The following is a 13,979-nucleotide window of genomic DNA, read 5'->3' as shown; positions in this document are numbered from 1 at the left end:
TTAGACAACATGCACTGTAGGATTGGTGTCAGACTGACTCTGAACACCCCCACCGGGTATGTTGGTCTTGTGTACCTACTAGCTCACAGTGCCACTAGAATCTCCTCTTACCAAGGAGAGAATACTTCTTGGCAACCATCGAACATGACAACCCTGATCCCTCAGGACTGTGGAAACTATATACTACTTTTCGCTCAGTCACTCGTGTGTACTTAGTGTGTCTCAGAGAGCTACACAGAATAAACAGGGTGGGCTTTTTCAATAAGTATTTATTGAACAGTTGTTATTCTAATATAGAATAGATTAGCTGCAACAACTGTTAGACAGTATAAGATATAAATGAATAACAGTACTATAAACGTAAATGGATGGTATATTTCCACCATCTTACTAAAATCATGAGTACATTCAAGTATATAGAACACATGGTAAAAAGATGCGTACTCCTACGATGCCTCCCTAACTAGATGTACCTAGCATGTGTGTAGGTGTTAAGCCAAGAATCCCTCTAGGATTTAGTCTACCCCATTACCTGAAGTGAGTGACTGTGGGACCCCATCCACGCCGGCTCCCCGTCTGACCCTCTCCCACACCACATCTTCAACAAAGCCGGCAGCTCCATCGCACCCCATCTGCGCAACATCATCAACCTCTCCTTCGAGACCGCCACCTTCCCTGAGAGCTGGAAGTACGCCGAGATCAACGCCCTACTGAAGAAACCCAAGGCGGATCCGAGCGACCTCAAGAACTTCCGGCCCATCTCCCTGCTTCCGTTCCCAGCAAAGGTCATCGAAGATAGTTAACATCCAGCTCACCCGTCACCTCGAAGACCACAGCATCCTGGACCCTTCCCAATCAGGATTCCGCATCAACCACAGCACCGAGACCGCCCTCATCGCCGCCACAGACGACATCAGGATCCTGCTAGACAACGCAAGATGGTAGCCCTTATCCTCCTGGACCTCTCCGCCGCCTTCGACAACGTCTGCCACCGCACACTACGCAGGCGCCTCCACGGCACAAGGATCCGAGACAAGGCCCTGGACTGGACCACCTCCTTCCTCACCGGCAAAACCCAGAGTCCACCTCCCCCCGTTCCGGTCCGAAGCCTCCGAGATCATCTACGGCGTCCCGCAGGGATCCTCCCTCAGCCCGACGCTGTTCAACGTCTACATGGCACCACTCGAACGCAGCGCCCGACAGCACAACCTCAACATAATCTCCTCCGCCGACGATACGCAGCTGATCATCTCCCTCACCAAGGACCCCCCTCACCGCCAGATCCAACCTCCACCAGGGAATGAAGGCTGTCGCCGACTGGATGAAGGAAAGCCGACTTAAACTGAACTCAGACAAGATGGAGATCCTCATCCTCGGACCCAACCCCTCAGCATGGGACGCCTCCTGGTGGCCCGCATCACTGGGGGGGGAGACCAGCTCCTACCAACCACGCACGCAACCTGGGAGTCATCCTCGACTCGAAACTCACCATGACCAAACAAGTCAACGCAGTCTCCTTTACCTGCTTCAACACTCTCCGCACGATCTACAGATGGATCCCCACAGACACGAGGAAAACAGTTACCCAGGCCCTAGTCAGCAGCAGACTCTACTTCGGAAATGCCCTCTACGCCGGAGCCTCGTCCAAGCACATCAACAGACTGCAAAGAATCTAGAACGCCTCTGCACACCTGATCCTCGACGTCCCGCGCTGCGACCACATCATCCCCCACCTGAGGAACCTGCACTGGCTCCCCGTTGACAGAAGAATCTCCTTCAAGCGCCTGGTCAACGCACACAAGGCACTCCACAAAACCGGCCCAGCCTACCTCAACAGTTGACTCTCCTTCTACGTACCGAACAGGAAACTCCGCTCTGCTGACCACGCCCTGGCCACGGTCCCGCGCATCCGTAGAACCACATCCGCAGGCAGGTCCTTCTCCCACCGCGCCGCCAAGACCTGGAACACCCTCCCCCTCAACCTACGACAAACCGAAGACCTGCTGACCTTCAGGAGACGACTCAAGACCTGGCTTTTCGACCAGTAGCAGCAGCATCCCCCCGCCTTCCCCTCAGCGCCTTGAAACCCTTACGGGTAAGTAGTGCGTTTTACAAATTAACTGATTGATTGATTGGTCTCGAGATGGACACCCGCGAGGGATGTTAGACCACTGCGAGCTGGAGTGTCTCCTTGCAGGAATCTCAGCGTCTCTGGTCAGTGTGTCGGCCGGAAAGTCTCGGTCTCCTCTAACTATCTTAGCAAAATGTGATGTATATATACACATAGTTCTCCCCAGGGTTCCTGCCTTGCTGTATTACTGTGTTGGCCTAAGGATGACGTCAGGCATGAACTTTATACATAGATTTTATACAGGAGATGATAGTCCTGCTTCCTGCTGTGCTCCCAAGAATCCTCAGGTATAATGTATGTATGAGATTTCGAACTGGGGAAAATCCACGTTGTGAATGCAGTGCTGTATCTAGGTAAAAGGTCAGTCCCTGTAAACCATGACAAGTGTAATGTAGGGAACAATATAGGTGAAGGGTAATTAAATTACAAAGGCCTATATTATGGTGCCTATATGGAATATAACCGCATGCATGAAGATTTGAAAGGTGCATTTATATTTGACTGTCACAGAGGATTTGTTACATCGAATGTCATTGTCTCTTCAGTAACGATATGCTTATGATTTATGATAGTTATGTATGCATGAATGACCAATAAGCTCCTATTTAGGACATACACCCATGAACATTTTTTTGGGTGAGCACCATTAGTACAATTTAGGGGTCTTACATCAGGGAGATTAAAAATCACATTCTTTTTGGGCCTGAAATTGCCACTGATCCCCAAAGAGGGACACATAGTTGAGAAACATGTCGACCATCAGTTGAACTCGAACATTACTCCCCTTAGGACTCCTCTCTCTGCTTTATTCTTAACAAGGACACCAACTGATATTACAATTAGTATAGATTGACTTAGTTAATTCTAGTCTGCACCTAGTTCAGCCTAGGGAATTCTGTAGTGCCATGACAGATTAAAAGATCTCTGGCAAAGAGCCCCTGGTGGGCCGTTGGGCGTTGCAGCGCCTGCCTCACAAGGAGCATGGCTCGATGGTGAAACATGCCACCTCGGTGGGTGAGGAATGCTCCATGGCCCATGACGAGTCCTGAGCTCAGGTGGAGGACTTTATGAAATTCACACCTGATTGATATTGTCAGTCATGTACACTTAATGCATCCTCTCTGGGGTGCAGCAAAAAGGACCAGTAACTGACACCAGCATGATGTTTAGCACCTTCCATATGCTGGTAATGTCATGTCCGGTGGGTGGAGCCTGTGCCAGGGCTGCATGATCCTACCTGGAGCTACTTCCAGGGGACAGCTTTTCCAGGCCATTCTGACACTTAAAAATATTTTTAAGGTGAGTAATCTGCAAAAAGATGATGTACCTATCAGAAATATACCTTTTAGTTCTCTGCAGGAAACTGGCTATATCTAAAGCTTCAGGTTCTTTTGGAATCTAAATGGTGTACCAAATAAATAAAGGTAGGGCATACAAAGCCCCTCTCTTGCTTTCTCATCGCATTTTTTCACACTCCCTTTCCCCATGCATTGTGCAATGCTTACTGTCGATCATCTTTATTTATCGCCCAGCATTTTAGATGCAGTAACTTCAGTGCATAATTTGATGATCCGAGTGCATGCCATCCAGATACCCTAGCACTGACCACCCCTACGATGAGGAACCCATGCTTCATTGCTTTGATCCTTGCCTCTCTCCTCACTAACGGTAAATTTATCGCCATTCTGCATTTCTCGACATCGTTTCTTTTTTTATTTGAATTTTGTATAGAGTTTTCCATTGCATAATTAAAGAAAGCAATTCAGTCCTGCAGGCAAGAGTGAACAGTACAGCAACAAGAATATTGTACGGTTCCTTACGGAACTGATGTTCCCTATATTTCAGGTGTGAAAGAGCATCCCTACCACTTGGTGTTCCTACTTTCGGGTCATACATGCCATATCCTAATATATCCCCTGCATTACAATTCTCTCTTGCTATCTATTGCCTTCTGGTGTAGCAAGCCTAGAAGGGGTGAGGTTTGTAGTTCTCTTCAGTGTTTCATTGAAGGCCCTGAAGAGCTATACGTATTTATTCAGTACTGTACACTCTACAAAACAGCTATATTACACAATGTTATTGTTTATTTGCTAAATGTAGTGCCAAATAAAAGACTCCGAGCTGCGCCAAAGCAGCCATAAGATACACAGGCAAAAAATAAAAATACAGTAAATAAAATGTCAAGCTTAACCCCTTCGACGCGCTTGACGGAACGGTTCCGTCATGCACGTCGGTTGGGCTGTGCTTATGACTGAACCGTTCCGTCATGGCCCCGCCCGCGCACGGAATCTTCAGCGTGGCGCGGAAATCTGCGCCGCGCTGAAGGGGTTAAAATATTAGTTATTGTGTACACAATAAACCTAAGCCTCTTACAGTGAGGTGTAGTAACTTGAAGAGAGCCTTGCCAGATTTCTCAAGAGAAGCAGACTGATGTAACCGTTAAGGAGATCCAAAGCCTTTCTCCATTGAAGGACTTAGAAGCTGTATTTTAATAGAAATAAAAAATAATGCCTGTGGAGACCCTGACACATTTACATCATAAACTTAAAATACAAAATCTGGTGCAAAAAACAGAATAATTAATGTTATGTAGCAATTCACCAAGCCTATCACCAAATGTTTTCACCAGCTTATTTTAACTCCACACTTAAACTCGCTTACAAAACTCCAGTTACAAATAAAGTCAAAAAGCTCAATAATTTTAACCCAGCTAAAGAAAAGGAAACTGCATCTTTAAGAGCCTCAGGCTTACCCAATCTCATGATGTCTTGTAATCGTCATTTGTTTTGTGGCTCATGAATATGGCACACTGCAAGTGTTTTTTTTCAGTACATTTGTTGACAGTTTATTTTGTTAGAAAGTTATCTCTTTTCTTCTTCATCTGATGACTCCTATGTCTGTGGAACAAAATCATAATTCCGTTGACTTTTTAGGCAATTTGTCTAGTCCGGATGCCATTTCTAATAGTTAAGTATCATCCGATCTGTGTGGTTTTACTACTGCTCGATCCAATAAAGAATTCAGATTTTACTGCAAAATGTCTAAAAAGACCCCCAAAGTCCTGCCTCTGTCTCCAAAAGATTCACTAAGAGGAAGATCCAAGAAGAGAAGGTCTATGAAAAAGAAAGGACGAGGTGCCGTTGGTCACACTATTTCCCTAGACCAAGGTCCCTGTTGGACCGAAACGTTTTGGGACGTTGCTCGTATTGTATTCTTTCACATAATTAAAATGAACAAATTGGATATATTTCACCCAGGAGTGCGCAGCTCATTTTCACCGTTCGATAAAACCTTGTGAATATTTATTTATATATATATATATATATATATATATATATATATATATATATATATATATATATTCGACCACAACTCCGTCATCCACCATGGAATCCTCACCTCAAAACTGAGCACGGACCACAAAATAGTGCAAAGCAGTTAATTGTTGTTCGCTGACCTCTACAGCCATGACGTGTTTCAGCCTGTCAAGTTCCTTGTTCATATATATATATTGTTTTTTAAATACACAAGCATTGAACATCAAAAAGGACTGGTAGCAACACAATTCTTTCTGAAAAAGAGGAATTTAAAATATTGTGAACACAATATGATGTTAATGGAATTGATATCATTCTGTCTCCAAATAACATCTTTTTATTTGCAGGAGAGTTGTTTCATCAAGAACAAGGTACTGCGATGGGCAAGTGCTTCGCCCACAGCTAAGCAAACTTATTCGTAGACTGGTGGGAGAAGCATGTGGCCTGGGCAGGGGAAAATTAAATATGGCTTGACAAGGTTGTACTATGGGCTCACTACATTGACGACCTCTTCATTATATGGAAGGGGTCGTCAGATGAGGCGATGAACTATGTGGCAGCCCTGAGTAATAACAATTTGAACCTAAAGCGCACAGAATGCATGGGCAGGACGCAGGTTCCATATTTGGACCTGTTGGTGCACATTAAAGACAACACCATTGGGACAACTTTTTATAGAAAGCCTACGGTAGGAAACAGCACCCTACATGCTGGCAGTTTTAACCCGAAGAGTGTTATCAGTGGGGTCCCATATGGAGAACTAGTAAGGTTAAGACGCTACTGCTCTATGGATGAGGACTTTCAAAAAGAAAGTCAGGGTGCATTTATCGGGTTCAGAGATCGAGGATACAGGCAGGAAACCTTGAGAAATGCAGTGAGGAAAGTAGAAAATATACAGAGGAAAGATCTCCTAATAACAACCTGGGAGAAGCCGGGTTTGGCACTAGAAGAGAAAGGAACGGTTAGAATGATAACCAAGTATACAACTAGCTCTTCTGAAGTATTTAAGATTTTTCAAAAAAATTGGAGGGTTTTAAAAGCTGATAACATTATAGGCAAAAACAGTTGATGGACAGAATGCAGAACAATGTCATACATTCTCCCCAGTACAGAGATCTGGGCCTAAATTCATCGTTTTTTTGCTCGCCATTCCAGTTTGAATCCTGCCATATGTAAATCAGTCTTGCCCCTGTGCCTCATGGGAACAGTCCAGCCCGAACTGCCAAGCCAGGTCCTCCCTGGACTGGAAGCAAGCATCTAGGACCGGTTTCGTGGTTTCACCCCTCTTATTCCTGGATAGCTTGATTCCAGTGGCATGGAGAGCACGGGACCCACGTCTGGGCATACCCATCCCACTCGGGGTGACAAATGTAAAAACAACAGTTGATGGACAGAATGCAGAACAATGTCATACATTCACCCCAGTACAGAGATCTGGGCCTAAATGCATAGTTTTATTGCTCACCATACCATTCTAGTTTGAACCCAGCCATATGCAAATCAGTTGTGCCTCATGGGAACAGCCCAGCTCGAACTGCCAAGCCAGGTCCTCCCTGACTAGAAACAAGCATCCTAAGACCGGTTTCGGGGTTTCACCGGATCCGTGTTCGACTCCGGCTCCGTCGGAGTCGTGTGCGGCGCTGGTTCTGAGGATTAGATCCAGGCGAGAGGCACAGAGAATTTTGGAAGAACAGAGGTATCAGGTGGAAGAAATGGAAGAGGGTGAGCTCATAGTCAGTTGACTTGTTTGAGGAACTAAAAGAGGCAAGTAGCCTTGATTTGTCTCCAGAATGGGAGCTTTCTCCTCCTACTGATGCTCCCTCTAAGGAGATGGCTCCTTACCACACTGTCATAAGGAAAGCAGCCGAGCTCTTGGACTTGCAGCTCCCAACGGCTGAATTTAAACCCAACATCCTGACTGAGGTTCTTCATTCTCCCTCCACTGTGGTAGAGCCTTTGCTTCCTTTTAATGATGCCATCACTGAGCCAGTCATGGAGGTTTGGCGTAAGCCCTTTTCTGCTCCGGCAGTATCTAAATCTGTTGCTTGGAGGTACAGGGCGGCTCCAGGAAATCCGGACTTTCTTACATCCCAGCCTTCTCCTTAAAGTCTGGTGGTTCAAGCTGCCTGTTCAAAGAAGTCATCTGCATTCTGCAAGTTCCTAGTGATAGGGAGTCAAAGGCTTGATCAGTCGTCCAAGAAAGTGTTCTCCTGTGCGAGTATGGCCTTATAGTCCACAAATGCCACTTGTCTTCTGGGCCGTTATATTCACGCTCTTATGGATTCTGCTAAACAGCTGGCTCCTAAGTTGTCTGAGGAGGACAGGCAGAATTTTAATGAAGTCCTGTCGGATACTCAGGCGGCTGCACGACAGGTTATTCAGAGTGGTTTGGACACTGCGGACTCTGTTGCTAGGATCATGGGCTCCTCGTCGCCACAAGGAGTGCTTGGCTTAAATCTTCAGAGTTCTCTTCTGATGTGCAGGCAATACTTCTGGACCTGCCCTTTGATGGTTCTGGGCTGTTCGGGAAGAAAGCAGATGCAGCCTTGGAAAGGTTCAAGGACAGCAAAGCCATGGCTAAGTCTCTGGGCCTTCAGACACAGCCTAGAGGTTCCTCTTACAGGAGGTACAGAGGTTTTAGGAGGTTTTCCTTTCGGACCTACAGGCAGCCTCAGCAAAATACCCTGTATAAGAACTACAGGGACAGGAACCAAGGTCGTGCACGAGGTCGTCTGCCCTCCTCCTCTTCCTCCCTCCCTCCTACCACTGCAAAGCAGCCTTAAATCCACCATTCTGGATCATGTTGGCCCTGTAGGGGGTCGGCTTACCCATTTTCTACAAGATTGGGAATTGGTCACTACAGACCTTTTGGGTTCTAAATCTTGTAAAAAATGGGTATGCTCTTCCCTTTCGGGAATTTCCTCCAAATTACCCTCCTTGCCAAGGTGCTTGCGCGGAGGACCACCTTCTCCTGAAGGAGGAAGTCCTTACATTGCTGAAAAAAGGTGCGATAGAGGTGCTTCCAGAGTGGGAAAGGGGTCAGGGATGCTACTCCCGGTATTTCCTGATACCCAAGAAGGATGGCAGGCTACGTCCAATCCTGGATCTCAGGTTCTTGAACCTTTCTCTGAAGCAGGAGAAGTTCAAGATGCTCACCCTTGTGCAGGTTCTTAAAGCGCTGCAACAGGAGGACTGGATGGTGTCAATCGACTTGCAGGATGCGTATTTTCATATAACGATTCTGGAGTCGCACAGGAAGTATCTCAGTTTTACGGTAGGGTTGCATTATTATCCGTTTGCGGTTCTCCCGTTTAGTCTTACTACTAAACCTCGAGTCTTCACCAAGGTGATGGCAGTGGTGGCAGCTCATCTCAGAAGATCGGTGATACCAGTTTTTTCCCTATCTGGACAACTGGCTGATCAAAGCAGTCGCCAGATAAGTTGCTTCATCATCTGCAGGTTACAACTCAGCTGTTGTACAAATTGGGTTTCTCGATAAACGTTCCCAAATCTCACCTGGTGACCTCTCAGCGCAACCTGTTCATAGGGGTGGTACTGGACACTACTGTGTCGAGCATTCCCACCTCCACAAAGGATTCTCGACATACAGGAAATGATTCCCTTGTTTTACAATGGAGCGGTCGTTCCAGTCCTGAAGGTCCTTCGTCTGCTCGGTCTGTTTGCTTCCTGCATTCTGTTGGTCAACCATGCACGCTGGCACATGAGGGCTCTCCAGTGGTGCCTCCGCAGGCAGTGGTATCAGCAGAACGGAGGTCTCAGGGAGTCTGTGAGATCTCCAGAGAAGCTGCAGCGGATCTGTCTTGGTGGAGCGTGGAGGCCAGTCTGACTCAAGGAAAGCCCTTCCATCTACCTTCATCGGTGGCCACAGTGATAACGGATACATCCACTTTAGGGTGGGATGCGCATCTGGGGGATCTGGAGATGAAGGGTCTTTGGTCTGCAGAGGAAAGGTTGCTTCACATCAACCTTTTGGAGTTGTGGGCGATACGTTTGGCACTCAAGGCCTTCCTCACTTCCCTTCGTGGTCAGTCGGTTCAAGTCCTTACAGACAACCCTACCGTGATGTGGTATGTCAACAAGCAGGGAGGAGTGGGGTTGCATTGTCTCTGCAGAGAGGCTCTGCGTCTCTGGTCCTGGGTTCAGGATCATCAGATTTGTTGTCTGGCAAGTCATCTGGCCGGAGTTCTGAACGTGCGTGCAGACAGTCTCAGTCGGCAGTTCTCCGCCGACCACGAGTGGGGGCTTCATTTTGGACGTGGGGAACTCCTTGGGCGGACCTGTTTGCCACTCACGAGAATGCTCACTGCCCGTCATTCTGCAGTCTCCAGTATCCGATGCAGGGAACATTGGGGGACGCGTTTCAGTTGAGATGGGACTCACATCTCATTTACGCGTTTCCTCCCATACCCTTGATTCCTCAGGTTTTGAGGAAGATTCACCAAGACCGGGCCCAAGTCAAATTGATCGCCCCGGATTGGTTAAGAAGGGTGTGGTATACAGATCTTCTCCACCTCTCCTTGTGCCCTCCGCACCATCTCCCTCTCAGGACAGACCTCCCCTCGCAGTCACTGGGGCAGGTTCTACACCCCCCACCTCCAGAGTTTCAACCTTCATGCCTGGAGATTGAGCGGGGCAACCTGAATTATTTTTCTCTCCCACCTGACGTGGTAGACGTGAATTTGTCTGCCAGGTGTCAATCCACCAAGTCCATCTATTCCTATAGGTGGTCCAAATTTGTTCATTGGTGTGGGGAGAAGTCTTTTGACCCGTTGAGGGCTTGTTAATCCAACATCCTTCAGTTTGCTCTCTCTCGCTCAGCAAGGCTTTGCAGTGGCTACTGTGAAGGGTTATTTATCGGCTTTGTCGACTTTCCTTTGCTTGCCGGATCAGCCGTCTTTGTTTAAATCACCTATTGTGTTACGATTCATTAAGGGCCTTACTAAAAAATTTCCGCCCACTCCATTTATTGTGCCTCAATGGGACTTAAATCTTGTCTTAACTTACTTGATTGGTTCTCCCTTTGAGCCCTTGCACAAGTTCCCTTAAGGCTGTTGTCTTTTAAAACAGTCTTTCTGATTGCCATTACCTCGGCAAGGAGGGTAAGTGAGCTTCAAGCTCTGAGTTCGAAACCCCCGTTCTTGACCATTCATGCTGAAAGAATGGCACTCGGGACCAGGGCTGCTTTTCTGCCTAAGGTGGTAACTCCTTTCCATTTGGGGCAGTCCATCACCCTTCCTACCTTCTATCCTCTCCCTCACCCTTCCAAGGAGGAGGAGCGCCTTCACCGCTTGGACCCTAAGAGGGCGGTGAGCTTTTACCTCAATAGAACTAAAGACTTTCGAGTGGATGACCAGCTCTTCGTGGGCTTCATTGGCTGCAGGAAAGGCAGAGCGGTGCACAAGCGCACCCTTTCCAGATGGATTATCTTGTACATCAAGATTGGCCAGTAAGGAACCTCCAGAGGGTATAAGAGCTCATTTTACCAGGGCAAAGTCTTCTACATCTGCCTTATCTAGAGGTGTTCCTGTGGAGGACATTTGTAGAACGGCAACTTGGGCCTCCCTCCACACTTACACGAAGCATTACTGCTTAGATACCGATGTGAAGAGGGACAGACATTTTGCATGTTCCGTCCTTCAGGACTTTTTGGTATAGAAGGGTGGACACCCTCCTCCGGGAGTGGGGACTGCTGTGGGAATCTATTCACAAGGTGAGGAATCCACTGGCAGATGTATCCATCAGAAGAACAAGTTACTTACTTTCGGTAACGCTTTTTCTGGTGGATACAGTATCTGCCTGTGGATTCCTCACTGACCCACCCGCCTCCCCGTTGTCCACCCTTGTATAACTACTACAGTGATAATTTGACAAAATGTATCTGTTGCTGTCAAAGGAAGAGTGTTATTTCTTTTTCTTTTCTGTATTGACTTCACACTGTGTGTGTTTGTTTTGAATATTATGTACTGTGTACACTGTATATATATTGTTGTCGGTCCGTCTGTGTGCCTCGAAGGCACGGGAAAAAAAGGGCGGAACTGACGTCATCACGCCGGCGAGGTCCTCTTATGGATTCAGTGATGTCAGCGGATCCGCGTGCGGAGCCGTGCTACTGTGACGTCTTCCTCGTCGGCGTGGAGAGCTACAAAAAGTTTCCGAATGTTGCTGGCGCAGGGGATATTCACAAGGTGAGGAATCCACAGGCAGATACTGTATCCACCAGAAACAGCGTTACAGAAGCTAAGTAACTTGTTCTTCACAAGCATATCCGCCCTCTTGACATTTAAACTCATTTTTTCATTATTAATTTGTCAGTTCCGCTCAAAACACCCTTGGCAGTCTTTGGAGATGTAGTTTTTCAAGTGCATATATGCGAAAACAGTGAAAAAAACATAGAATTTGTAAAACCAGTGCTTTAAAATTAATTATTTAAGACCTTGTCATTGTGCAAGTAAGCAATTACCAATGTTATTTAACTATACTGATCTCATTCAAATTGCATTCTGAGATCAGTAGTTCAATCTTAACTAGTTAACATTATATATTGATTTTTTGTATATTGATGTCATACTTAGTTCCAATTATTTACATTGCGTTACTTTTGATGTTCTTGCATTATCATTTCCTATCTTTCCATTAATCTCATCAGCTATTGGAGTTATAAACTACAATAACGTGCTCAGTGTTTGTGCAATCCATGCAAAAATAACAAAAAAGACCTAAAATTATCAAATTCCGAAATATAAAATCCATTTGTTGAAGAAGTCATGATTGTTTGTCATTTAATTTACAAATGTATGTACAACTCCTCATCCTGATTCAGTCTATAAGGTGTTAATGTTCTCAGATTAAATATGTGGTAAGATTCCCTTTGTCATAGCTTTCGTTCCCAATCTCCTCCTCGTTCATTTTGTTCAATTTGCTCATTTGAAAAGAATTTTCATTTCTTCCAGTCACTTTGGTGGTATATCCCCATATGTTTTGCCACTGCATTGCTCGGATCATTATTTGTGGTATCTCTCACATGTTCTAATATTAGTTTCTTCAATTCACAAATAGCACTTCCCACATACTGAAGATTGCATTGACATTCTAATATATATATCACAAATTGACTTTTAGATGTAATATGTTGTTTGATTTTCCATTTTTGCTTTATTACCATAGAAACCTCTTGTTTTTCCACTGCAGTTTGGCACACTTAGCATTTGTTACATTTGTGAAACCTGAATGTGTGAACCAATTCATTGATTTTTCCTGTTTAAAGGGACTGCATTAAAGAGTCCTTTAGAAGAATGTACTTTATTTGATTAAAATATAATCATAAAAAGCAGGACATACATACCACACATATGCAAAAAAGATAATTAAAATGTCAGAATAATATAAAAATTCAAATTTTAAAACCAAGTAGCAGCAAAAATGTTAATAATGTAACAAGGAAATAAGTGTTAGTGTCAGAATCTAAGAAGAGGGCCCAGAGTTACAAGGAGACCCAGAGAGCTTGGCTCAGTGTAAACGTTTCATTAAAATTGCTGTAAAAAAAAAAAACAGAATCCTCGATCGCATACCCTAATATTGCAGGCATAGAGAGCACAGGGGAGACCAAAATAAAGTTTTGTGGCCCTCTTTAAAGTTGCTACCGGCCCTGCAATTTGCTGGTTAAATTTACGATATACGTGATAAATAAAAATTGTAAAGCTTATGTTTAAGTCTGTGTTCTCTGGGTTTAAAGCCGCAATAATTGCCTGCCTGCAGGACCGAACTCCCAGTCTGTTCCTTTCTGGCCTCAATTTTAATCTGCGCTGAATCAGGAGAGCGGGGCAGAGGCATACAACATGCTCCATAGATTCCACCGGGGCCCCGCAACCCCTGCACTGTTGGTTATCTGACGAGCGACGCAAGATGGGTAAGTGTTTGAGCAGGTGCCATTCCCCCAGTCTAAGTGCCAAGAATCGCAATTTTAGATGCAAAGATTATGTGCAGGGCAGGTATAACGACGGTGATGCCAGCCGATAGGAATTAATTACTGCCCATGCATGCTTGCGTTTGGAAAGAGGCTTTGTCGATGGTGTGGGACAGGATGCGGGTGCGCTTCTCAATGCTGATTTTAAAAGCTGTTTGACTGGGGTTTAGAGTCCAAAGGTCACCTGCTGAAAATTGCTGTACACATTCATTGAAGAATTTACTGTAGGACCCACTTAGATTATTAATGCTAATATTCAACCATAGCATTGACTCAAGAGTACTGGCTTGGGCCTGCCTTAGCTTATGGCACCGATTTAAAAAAGCACCTAAGCTGAGGATTTCGTAGTTTAAGAGGCCCAGACCTAATCTGTGCGGCGGAGTCAGATTTCGGCATATGAAAAACACTTTTATAATTACCCCAGTATTGGAACTTTCATAGATTCTCATGCTTTGTATCATTCCCCGTCGTCGGGATGGGAGCCTCGGTAAATAAAAAATATCATAACCATAGAAACAAAAGAGAAAATAGGCTTAGGCCTCATCTC

At 45.5% G+C, this 13,979-nt stretch overlaps 1 protein-coding gene across 6 annotated transcripts in view; it reads left to right on the top strand.

Annotated features, from left to right (window-relative positions):
• The window catches only part of LOC146808888 (phospholipase A2 inhibitor gamma subunit B-like), a 1,090,687-nt gene that overhangs the window by 167,774 nt on the left and 908,934 nt on the right, over positions 1 to 13,979 (top strand). For all 6 annotated transcript variants that reach the window (XR_014966274.1, XR_014966273.1, XM_085615701.1 and 3 more), the window contains one exon: positions 3,664 to 3,799. Coding sequence is in view for 4 of the 6 variants with exons in the window: in XM_085615701.1 (XP_085471827.1) it covers positions 3,748 to 3,799 (52 nt within the window). In the remaining 2 variants the exon portion in view is untranslated. The remainder of the gene's footprint in view (positions 1 to 3,663; positions 3,800 to 13,979) is intronic.

The sequence above is a fragment of the Triturus cristatus genome, chromosome 7, assembly GCF_964204655.1.
Source record: "Triturus cristatus chromosome 7, aTriCri1.1, whole genome shotgun sequence".
Taxonomy (NCBI): Eukaryota; Metazoa; Chordata; class Amphibia; order Caudata; family Salamandridae; genus Triturus; species Triturus cristatus.
The sequence above is the reverse complement of the archived record's forward strand: the minus strand, read 5'-3'. Positions and strand labels throughout refer to the sequence as shown.